This window comes from Orycteropus afer, unplaced genomic scaffold (genome assembly GCF_000298275.1).
Source record: "Orycteropus afer afer isolate SDZICR_OR568_19922 unplaced genomic scaffold, OryAfe1.0 scaffold00243, whole genome shotgun sequence".
In the NCBI taxonomy this organism is placed as follows: Eukaryota; Metazoa; Chordata; class Mammalia; order Tubulidentata; family Orycteropodidae; genus Orycteropus; species Orycteropus afer.
Window position 1 is genome coordinate 1178680 of NW_006921830.1, and position 11545 is coordinate 1190224.

Consider the following 11545-nt stretch of genomic DNA (forward strand, 5'->3'; position numbering starts at 1 on the left):
TTCCGAGGCAGTATCACTACGGAAGTAGGATTGCCCAACCTTCCTTCTGAGGAGTGGCTGGTGGGTTTGAACCGCCAGCCTTCTGGTGAGCAGTCAAGTGCCTAGAGGAGAGGCTGCCATTGAGGGCTTGCTGGACAATTCACAATGTTTCTCTAGGAATTCACTCCCCTACCTTATAGGGTCACAGAGGAACTTGGCCTTAGACATGTGGATAGGATGGGAGTGTGCACAGATGTGAATTATTGGCTTGTGTGGGGAGTTTGTGGATTAGTGAGCATGGGCACCAGAGAGGAGGGTGGTGGAGGTGCAATTAGGGCCTGGCTGGCTTTGTGTGGAGCACAGCAGGTAACCAGTGGATATATTCAAGGAAGAAGTAGCTAGCAGCTCTTCTACATTGAGAGATGGTCTTTATTAAGAATGAGATCTCTTCTGTCCGCACAAATGTGGACCTTGCCAGAAAACCCAGGGCCAGTGCTCAGCTATGTCAGGGTGCATTCATTACTCTGGCGATCCAGGGGACAAAGCTGGTGATTCTGGTGTAGACACCCATTGAAGTTATATTGTATCCATAGCTGATAATACCCTGGGCCACACCGTTACACACCAAGGGTCCCCCTGAGTCACCCTGTAAACAGAGAAGGGAAGAGTCTTATCACAGGCCCTCTGACTTCCTCCCTCAGGCACTTTTTTTCTCATTTGTTTTCATGTCATCCTACTCAGGGTTTGGGTGTTAAGAAGAAGAAGGTGCTGAATAGTCACCATTCCCTTTGGCACCAAGTGAGAGAGGTGGGGAGAGTCCATACCCCTGGGAACATCTGCACCATGACCCTCTGTCTTGGCTGAGTCCTCTCTCCAGTTAAACCAAGTCCCAGTCTTTCCTCTTGTTCTTCCATGGAGAAAGGACAAGAGATGAGTTGGAAGGAGTTGCTTAGGTGTCATGGTTTGGGAACAGAATGCCCCCACCCGTAGTCAACTTTGGTATACCGTTGGCTCCATTGGCAGTAAATGCCTGACCACGTGGCTTTAAAATTACTCTCTTTCTGGGAAAAAGGTAAGACAGATCCTTGTCTTCTTACCTTTCTTGTAGTCTGTGGATGCCGAGGGTTCCCCACACACAGCTGAATGGCATCATTGTAGTGTAAGTAGATTCGGCTGCATAACTTATTTTCCTGCACTTCCAGGTCTGCTTCACGCAGTATTTTTGAAAACTTGCCATTATCAAAATCTCCCCAGCCTGCCACGCTGCATACCTGCTTTGCCTTCACCAGGTCCTTACTCTGTGGTAGGGCAATGGGCTTCACAGCTATATTCAGTTTTGCCTTGTTTTTCAGCTGGTCAGAGAAGGTTAGAGATGACAGTTCAAATATTGCCCTGTCACTGGAGCTCATAGAAGGAAGGAACTTGCTCATTTCTCCCCTGCCTGGAAAGTCACCCCAAAACCCCCAAAACAAGCCCACTGCTATTGAATTGATTCCAACACACAGTGAGCCTCTTGGACAGAGTAGAATTGCCCCATAGGTTTCCCAAGGTTATAAATCTATACAGAAGCAGAGCACCTGTTCTATAGCAATCTATTCTCCCACAGAGTACCTGATGGGTTCAAACCACCAAATGGTTTTTGGTTGGCAGTGAGTATTTTAACAATTGCACCACTGGGGCTTCTGGAGAGTCTCCTAGGTCCTCCTCGATTGCACTGGGACTAGTAGAGCATAGAGGTTAGAAGACAGGAGGTTCTAAGTTTCTGAATGAGCTGATGATACTCTCCAGTATCCTGGGTGTGGACATGTATAGACAAGATGGTACCTTCAGTAACATGATGTCATTGTGGAATGTATCACCATTAAACTCTGGATGAGGAAAGCTCTGAAGCACAGGAATGAACTGTGTAGTGGGTTTATGTATTGTGGCATCATGAGCTCCTACGATGACAGTCATAATCCTGTAAATAAAAAAAAATTGGTAAATCATAGGAACTTCAATTCTGTTTCAGATAAGGATATTGATGTTCAAGATCAAGGCACACCTGAAGCTAAGTCAAATTGGCCGGAGAAAAATGAGACAGAAATCATGTCTCCCTTCTCCCCTTCAACATCTCAGTCAAATATGGATATTTTTATCTTAGTCAGTCCTGGTCCTTCAACAGTCTCACTTGCCACCCTGATCCTTGCTCACACATTCCAATCCTGTATCCCACACTCATTTCTACCCAGATTGGAAAAGCATTATGGGTCCTCTGATGAGTTCATTGAGCCTTGTGCACTGAAGGATCATCATGAAATATGTCTATGGGATGCTGTTGTAAATTCCTAGGAAAAAGGAACCCAATTCCTGTGCCTCACCTTCCGTTACAATGAGCTGCTGTCATCACAAAATCTTCTCGCACCAGAAAACCCCCGCAGAACTCCCAGTGAACGCTGTCATTAGAAATCTTTACTCCTGCCATGTAGGGCCGAGAGTGTGGTCTGGCTTCTGTGCCCCCTTTGATCACTGCATAAAGATAAAAATCTTCCCTGGATATCTGTGCTCACAGAACCCAGAGGATGAGTAATGGCTGTGGCCTGGACTACGGGGTGTTTCAGGCTTTGATGATGGGTGGAGTGTGACTTGAGTTAGAAGGGAGCAGGCTGCAGGGCCCCTAAGAACAAGATGGGCTTCGGGCTCCTGTGAACAACATGAGTAACACGGCCCATTTTTTCCCTAGTTCTCACTTTTTTCCTCAGAAGATAAGGAGGCTCAGAATTTTATTATTTTATTTTTTTGAGGGTGGTTTAAATATACTTCAGACACTTGTTACAGAGAAATGATCTGCCTTCACGATTCACAACCCAAAAGACCAAGAAAATACTCTGTCTGACCTATTCTGGACACTGGTGTCCCAATCCCTTTCAACATGGGCTGATTTCTAAGTCCTGAAAATGATGAGCTCTTAGACCAGAACCTTTTGAATCTTTCTTGTTTGTCCTGAGTCTGAACATCATCATCATCATCATCATCATCATCATCATCATCATCATCATAATAATAATAATAATAAAAACTATTTATCTTCATTGAATACAGATTGTTGTTAGGGAGGTTGGGGAGGAGAAGTCCTAATGAACTTTTTAATCTACATCTCAGAATTAACTTACGTTAAATTGAGCTTCAGACATAAAGAAGAATGAAGAGAAAATTTGGAAATTAAAGTGGAGATATTGAAATGAACTCCTAATATCTGGGTGGAACCAGGTCTCCAGTGGTAAATGTGCCAAAAGTTCAACAACCCAGTTAAGTTCTGACTATCTGTTTTAAAACAGCAGTGGCGCTCAGCTGAATTAGCACAAGATGATGATGAAGTCTAGAAATTGGAATATAAAATAACTTTTTCTTCTTGATCCATACAATGACACCCAATATTAAACTGTCCATTCTTAGGTTTGTTGTTGTTGTTTGCCATTGAGTCAGACCCGCCTCATAGTGACCCCTCCTTGGGTTTTCGAGGCAGTATCACTACGGAAGTAGATTGCCCAATCTTCCTTCTGAGGAGTGGCTGATGGGTTTGAACCACCAGCCTTCTGGTTAGCAGGCAAGTGCCTTAGGCACTATGCTACTAGAGCTCCTTTTCTTAGGTTTAGATAAAGGAAATTTTTAGTATTCGTTTTTCACTTTTCCACCCCCATCAGAATCTGTGGCTATCATAATAATAAGTCACTTTCCATATAACAGAGGTGCAGCCCATGACCCACCAGGTTTTTTGGGAGCATTTTTTTTTTTCTCTTGTCATTTCTATACATTGTTTATGAAACCATAGAGTTCAACATATTCAAGGAGAGCAACTGGGTTCAGGATACATCACAGAGATAGGTTGAATGGAGCTGTGTAGAAAAGTCACTGGAGGAGTAAGTCAGGCCTCTGAGGTGAGGACAGTCACTTACCTATGAGGGTCCTGGAGAGCAGAGGGAAGGCCAACAGGAGCAGCAGCGGCAACATCTTCCAGAAAGCTGTTTTCTAACGTGTGAAGTTGATTTGGTTTCTTTTCCAGGCTTTATAACCCAAGACATGAGAAAGGAGGCAGGCTCCATGATCATGTATTTCCTTAGGGTTGTGATGATTATCAAGATAGCAACTTAGCATGTCCCTCTTTCCTCCTAGAGGTATGGTAATGGTATTATTAGAAGAATCACAATATTAGGCAGTTGCTCGACCACATTTATCTGGAAATTCTGAATCCTGAGAAGGAAGAAAGGGGAGTTTTAGAGGCTTTTCTTTAAGTCCGAAATTACGTTACTGCTACTAAATGTAGTTTTGGGTTTTCAAAGATTGTGCATGATACCGTATTGCTTTTGTAATTAACAACTGCCTTGTTCTATATATAACATTACTCAATTCAATCCTTCCCATCTTAATTCTTCATTATGTGAGAGCACAAGAGTTAAATTTGAATGAATGTAAAAGTAACAATCACCACCCTTGTTATAATAAACAATTGCAAGATCTTGGTCATCTATCAACTTCTTGGAGATTTCAAATGACTATAGAATCATGAAAAGTACACCATACTTACTATAGCTGTATTACACCCCAGAAGAATACAAGGAGAGACACAGAGTGAAGCAAAGAAAATATCACACAACAGAACTTCCATTTTGCAAGAGGAATGTTGCTAAGCTGCCCCTGGTGGGCATGGTCTTCAATCAGAAATGTCATTCTAAGCTTTAGGGCTTTTATTGGCCTCCCTCAAGACCATGATAGATTACATTTTGCCTCATGAGGCTCTCTGGGGGCATGGAAGGTAAGGAGATTGGCTGCTAAACAAAAGGTCTGTGGTTCAAACCCAGCAGCTGCTCTGCAAGAGGAAGATGAGGCAATCTACTTCCATAAAGATTTATAGCCTTGGATACCCAATGGGGGTCACTATGAGTTGGAATCCATGGTAGTGGGTTAATGAGTGGCTTAGTGTCAGGCCCTGAGGCGGTCCCTCTTTGTCTGATCAGACACCATTTATTACCCTCAGGTGTTAGTGTGATTGAAAAGAATGGAGAACAATGTCTTTCTGCAATTTGATTCCACACTTGGAACACAATATACATATAGAGAATGAAAGAGGATATATAAAGCTTTTCTTCCAGGCACCCCCATGTCCCAGTTGGCCAGATAATGTTGGACCTCAGTGAAGACAGCCATGCAGGCAATGTTTGTGCAGTGCTATTGTTTCAAGGCATGAAGAAACAGCCCAATTAAGTGTGACTGGCCATGCTTGATATTACAGTTTCTTCATTTATTCAAAACTCCTGTCTTTGGAATAATGGTGGTTGCAGTGGAAATAGTGGCCTCTCCAGGAATCATATTTATTTTTTCTCTTTTATTGTTGTTGTTGACAATATGCACAGCAAAACACACACTAATTCAATTGTTTCTATGTGTACATTTCAGTTATATTGATTACATTCTTTTAGCTGTGCAACCATTCTCACCTTCCTTTTCTGAGTTGTTCCTTCCTCATTAAGATGGGGCAGTCTACTTCTGTAGTGATACTGCCTTGGAAACCCAAGGAGGGGTCGCTATGAGTCAGGTCTGACTCGACGGCACATAACAACAACAACATTAAGATAAACACTGTGACCCCTAAGGCTTCTACCTAATATTTTGAGTTCCTGTTGTCACTTTGAGTCCATATAGATATGAGGATAAAGATATTTGCTTTGTTAGGTCTGACTCCATATTGTTAGAATAAAACTCCATAATTTTAGTGAAGATGCCATTTCTTTAAAGCCTGGCTTTGACTTTATGTTATAGTTAACTTGTTTTCTCTCTAAGTTACAGTTCTTAGTTCCCGCTACATCTTGTTACCTAAGACAGAGCCATCTATGCCAATAAAAGCTCCTGGGCTGGACTTTAGGACTGGCCACCTGGGCTTTATTAAACACCAGTGGAGGCTCTTAAGGATTACCTGACTGCTGGGGTACTTCACAGGAAACATTCCTTTCTTAATTACCCATTGCCTTATCTAACTTTTGGAAAATTGTTAACTAACCTTGCAAATGTGCTGTGTCTCTTTTTGTTTTAGCATAAAAATCCCTAAAGGAGCTCTGATGGCTCAGTGCCTAAGACATTTGACTGCTACCCAGAAGTTTGGCTGTTCAAACCCACCAGCTGCTCTGTGGAAGGAAGATAGGGTAATCTAGTAAAGATTTAGTGCCTTGGAAATCCTAGGGTCATTGCTATGAGTCTGAATCAACTTGCTGGCAGTTATTTCTATATATTTTTATTTTTTAATGGTAAGTGAGGAGCAGAGCAGGCATTTTTGGAGTCAACTGAGATCCTGTCTGTTTCTCATTGGCACATGTCCTAATTAAACTCTCTTCTCCTTGAACTCTGGTATGGAATATTGGCTGCACCTCTCCAGGGACAGACCTTGACATTTTTTGGGTTACAGTTTCCTGGCACCCAAAGTGCCAATCCTTCACCCTAGAGTCACCCTCCTAGGGATTTCTTGAGAGCAAGAAGGCCACTCTGCCTAATTGGAAGTGTCTGTTGGAGCTTGTTCTCATTGCTTTTCTTCAAGGAGGAAGAGGCTGACTTATTGCTTAATTAGGGATAAGGACTTGGTATAAGACACTTAAAACCAGGAACTGTTTCTTGTAGACCCTGGGAGGCCAAGAATGGGTGACTAGGTCTTGTGAGGAACCGGGTGACAGGACAGTAGATAAACAAATATGCTTTAAGATGGGCAACAGGAAGAGTTATGTTCTAGACTGCAGTCCCTTAGAGTATATTCTTAAGAATTAAGTTTCTTTCACTGGGAATCCAATGAGGAAGACTAGGATGAAGTTTTTGTATACCAACTCCTGGCCCAAGTGTCAGCTCCCCAGTAGAATATCCTGGCCAGAGTTTGGGTCATTAAGTTGTAATGAAGTTTTACAGCTTGATTTGTACTGTACCAGAATGGGGAAACAGAATGAGAAAATATATGTTGAATGCTTCATGACATTGTGACATAAAAAGAAATCACAAACCAAATGTAAAATTCAATCTCCTGTTTTAGAGGTATCTGAAAATGATGACTAAGTTTTAGATGTTCTTTTAGCTCCTTCAGCAGAGGGAAGAAATCCTCAGAGAGGGATGGAGGTGACTTCATCCTCTCACTTTCTCACCCCTGTGGTATCCAAACACCAAAACACAACTTAGAGCCCCACCGTGTGGAGCTGAAGGGGGGCAGAAAATGGGGTGGTGTCTCCTTCCCACACTTGCTCAGGTGTAGAATTTGGCCCTTTCTCAGGGGGCTATTTCCTCTCAGATAAACACCAGCAGACAGAGGAGATGAGGGCACACATATGCTGTGGGTTCATTCTCCTTTTTTTCTTCTAACTTGTTCAACTGAAAGAATAGCCTACCCTTTTACCAGTCGGAGGACCTCTGGTAGCGTAGTGCCTAAAGCACTTGACTGCTAACAAGAAGGCTGGCGGTTCAAACCCACCAGCCACTTCTCGGAAGGAAGGTTGGGCAATCTACTTCTGTAGTGATACTCCCTCGAAAACCCAAGGAGGGGTTGCTATGAGTCAGGTCCGACTCCATGGCACATAACAACAACAACAACAACTTACTGGTCAGACTTCTGCACTGTGTGTGATTTATTTTTCTTCCATTTTTAAGACTCACCAGTCCTTTGGGCAGACTATCAATCTCTGATAGATATTTTCCTGACATCCAAGGAAAGATGCATGGTTTTCCTTAAGGCTTGCAAAAGGACCAAAGTCTGGTATACTGTGGAAGGGGCAAATGGAGTTCCTCCCAAGCTGTCCTTGCTCTCTACTGAGCCCAAGTGGGACCCAAACACTGATGCCGACCTGGTTTGTCTCCAAACATACAGAGAGTATCTGATGCACGGTTCCAGCACAGAATCCCAAAGCAACTTAACTTCAGCAAGGCAAGGGAAATCTAGAAGATACTAAAAGAAGCCATCCTTACATTTGGGCTCACCTAAGCTACTGGAAAGGAGCTCTGGCAAAACAGTGCCTAAGGCATTTGACTGCTAACCGGAAGGTTAGTTGCTCAAATCCACTAGCCACTCTGTGGAAGGAAGATGGGGCAATCTACTTCCATAAAGATTTACTGCCTTGGAAAATGAAAACCAATGGGGTTGCTATGAGATGGAATCGACTCAATGGCAGTGGGTTTGGCTTTCTATTTGGTTTTGAGCCATTGGAAGTGACAATGGACATCATTTTATCTCCCAAATAACTAAAGACCCCAATCAAGTAGGAGAGTAGAATGAATAAATCAGACTCTTAAAAGGCATTGGGCCAAATTACATGAGGAAACTGTCTGCTGTGGGTAGAAATATTGGCTTTAGTCCTTCTGCGAGTGAGATAAGCCCCGAGGGAGCTACACAAATTAGCCCATTTGAGCTGATGTATGGGAGACCTTTCTTTCTAAACTCCAGAGTGGGAGGTGACCTTAACCAGATTGGTGCTAAGTCTATGTCTCAATATCTGGCAGAACTTCCCACCACTCTATCTTTTCTCCACAGATCTGTCTGTACCTGACACCAATTTGTCTTTAAAGTACCTGCTCACACCTTTGATCTGGGAGATTGCTCAGTTTAGCATGAGACCACTCCAGGATGAAGCTCACTGGAGTTTGTGAGAATTAACTAATGCTTCATCTGGCGGATTATGACTATAAAGAATTTTGCTTTGTTAGGCCTAAGTCCATAATGTTGGAATAAAACTCCATACTTTTAGTTAAGATGCCATTTCTTTAAGCCTGGCTTTTGTTGGTTTTCTTGGACACTTTTACTGGATGAACTGAGGTCTTTTCTTGCTGAACTACGAATGGCTGGGAAGTTGTTAAATTCTTACTAGAAGAAATAATTCCTAGATTTGGCCTTCTCTCAACCATTGGAAGGCACCCTGGTAGCATAGGGCCTAAGGTATTCGATCGCTACCCAGAAGGCTGGCACTTCAAACCCACCATCCACTCCTTGGAAGAAAGGTTTGGCAATCTACTTCCGAAGTGATACCACCTCAGAAATGCAAGGAGGGGTTGCTATGAGTAGGGTTTGACTCGACGGCAGTGAGTTTAGCCAACCATTGGAAGTGACAGTGAATGTTGTTTTATCTTGTGTTATAATTAACTTGTTCTCTCTCTGTTTTTGTTTGTTGTTATGCGTCATTGAGTTGTCTCTGACTCACAGCGACCTTACGTACAGCAGAATGAAACCCTGCCCAGTCCTGTGCCAGCCTCACTATACCTACTATACTTGAGCCCATTGCTACAGCCACCATATCAGTCCATCTTCTTGAGGGCCTTCCCCTCTTTTGTTGACCCTCCACTTTACCAAGCATGACATCCTTCTCCAGAGAATGGTCCCTTCTCATGACAGGACCAAAGTAGGTGAGATGAAGTCTGGCCATTCTCTCTTTCAAGGAGTATTCTGGCTGCACTTCTTCCAGGACAAATTTGTTAGTCCTGTTATCAGTCCACGGTACTTTCAGCATTCTTTGTCAGTACCACAACTCAAAAGCATCAACTCTTCTTCGATCTTCCTTATTTATTATCCAGCTCTCACATGCATATGAGCTGATTGAAAATACCATGGCTTGGGTTAGGTGCATCTTAGTCTTCAAGGAGATATCTTTGCTCTTCAGTCCTTGAAAGAGGTCTTTTGCAGCAGATTTGCCCAATGTTATACATCTTCTGATGTCTTGACTGCTGTTTCCATTGGCGTTGATTGTAGAACCAAGTAATATGAAGTCTTTGACAACTTCAGTCTTTCCTCCATCTGTTGTGGTGCTGCTTATTGGTCCAGTAGTGAGGATTTTTGTTTTATTTATGTTGAGGTGTAATCCATACTGTAGACTGTAGTCTTTAATTTTCATAAGTTAAGTGCTGTAAGTCATCCTTACTTCCAGCAAGCAAAATTGTGTTGTCTGTGTATTGCAGGTTGTTAGTAAGCCTTCCTCCAATCCTGATGCCACATTTTTCTTCATAGAGTCCAGGTTCTTGGATTATTTGCTCAGCATACAAGTTGAATAAGTATGGTGAAAGGATACAACCCTGACGCACTCCCTTCCTGATTTTAAACCATGCAGTATCCCTTGTTCTGTTTGAACAACAGCCTCATGGTCTATGGACAGGTTCCTTATGAGTACAATTAAGTGTTCTGGAATTCCCATTCCTTTCAATGTTATCCATAATTTGTTATGAACCACACAATAAAATGCCTTTACATAGTCAATAAAACACAATCAAACATCTTTGTGGTATTCTTTGAACCAAGATTCATCTGACATCAGTTATGATGTCCCTTGCTCCACATCCCCTTCTGAGTCTAGCTTGCATTTCTGGAAGTTCTCTATCAATATACTGCTGCAACCTTTTTGAATTATCTTCAGTAAGATTTTACTTGCATGTGATATCAATGATATTGTTCAAAAATTTCCACATTCTGTGGGATCACTTTTCTTTGGAATGGGTACAGATATGGATCTTTCCAGTCAGTTGGCCAGGTAGTTGTCTTCCAAGTCTCTTGGTATAGCTGAGTGAGTGCCTCCAATGGGGCATCCGTTTGTTGAAGCATCTCAATGAGTATTCCGTCAATTCCTGGAAGCTTGTTTTTCACCAATTCCTTCAGTGCGCTTTGACCTTTTCCTTCAGTACCATTGGTTCTTGATCACATGCCACCTCCTGAAATGGATGATCATTTACCAATTCTTTTTGGTATAGTGAGTCTGTGTATTCCACCCATCTTCTTTTGATGTTTCCTGCATCATTCAACTTGTTCTCTCTCTAAGTTACAGTTAACAGTTCCTGCTGCATACTGTTATCTAAGACACAACTATCTATGTCAATAAAGGCTCCTGTGCCACCAGGACAGGCCACCTGGGCTTTCACAAACACCAGTGGAGCCTCTTAAGGATTACCTGACCGTGGGGATTCGCAGAAAACATTTCTTTCTTAATTACCTTTTTCCCTATCTAACTTTTGGAAAATTGTCATCTTGCATACGTGCTATATTTCTCTTTCCTTTAGTATATGAACCTCTAATTCTAAGTGAGAAGCAGAGCAGGTGTTTTTGAAGTCACTGAGATCCCATCTGTCTGAATTTTGTGAGAATTACCTGAGTGGGACACAGTCACATGTATTGAGCACAAACTGTCGGAAAAATGGCACTGATAGACTTGCTCAAAGCAGAGTTTCAAAAATCTTCAAATTTTAAAAAATACAATATCTGAAGCACAATAAAGCAAAGCTCAATCAAATGAACCTCTGCTGTTTGAACCTCTGCTGTCTCATCTTTTGGGTATATACCTAGGAGTGGAATTGCTGGGTCATATGGTAGTCTCTTTTAAGTTTTTTGAGAAAACATCTCCCCATTTTCCACAATGGCTGTATGATTTTGCATCCTCACCAGCAACGGATAAAAGTTCCAATTTCCCCACATCCTCACTAACATTTGTTATTTTCTGTTTTTGTTTTTTAAAATCTGAGCCATTTTAGTGGGAGTGAAAAGGTATCTCATTGTGATTTTGATTTGCATCTTTCTGATGACTAATGATGTTGC

General features: G+C 42.3%; 1 protein-coding gene across 1 annotated transcript; it reads right to left on the reverse strand.

The window, feature by feature from the left end:
* Nucleotides 1-484: 484 nt before the first annotated feature.
* On the reverse strand, nt 485-2443 carry LOC103204116 (mast cell protease 8-like). Its single transcript, XM_007949256.2, has 4 exons — nt 2340-2443; nt 1804-1939; nt 1077-1331; nt 485-625 (listed from the first exon to the last, which is right to left on the reverse strand). Exons 1-4 carry the CDS (start codon nt 2441-2443, stop codon nt 485-487), a joined length of 636 nt encoding a protein of 211 aa, XP_007947447.2.
* Nucleotides 2444-11545: the final 9102 nt, after the last annotated feature.

Excerpts from the sequence above, each read along its gene's own strand:
- LOC103204116 (XM_007949256.2), bottom strand. The coding sequence starts at position 2,443 with ATGGCAGGAGTAAAGATTTCTAATGACAGCGTTCACTGGGAGTTCTGC. Across the intron at positions 1,940-2,339 it reads GCAGCTCATTGTAACGGAAG|GATTATGACTGTCATCGTAG; the intron begins GTGAGGCACAGG and ends TTTTATTTACAG. Across the intron at positions 626-1,076 it reads ATCCACAGACTACAAGAAAG|GGTGACTCAGGGGGACCCTT; the intron begins GTAAGAAGACAA and ends CTCTGTTTACAG.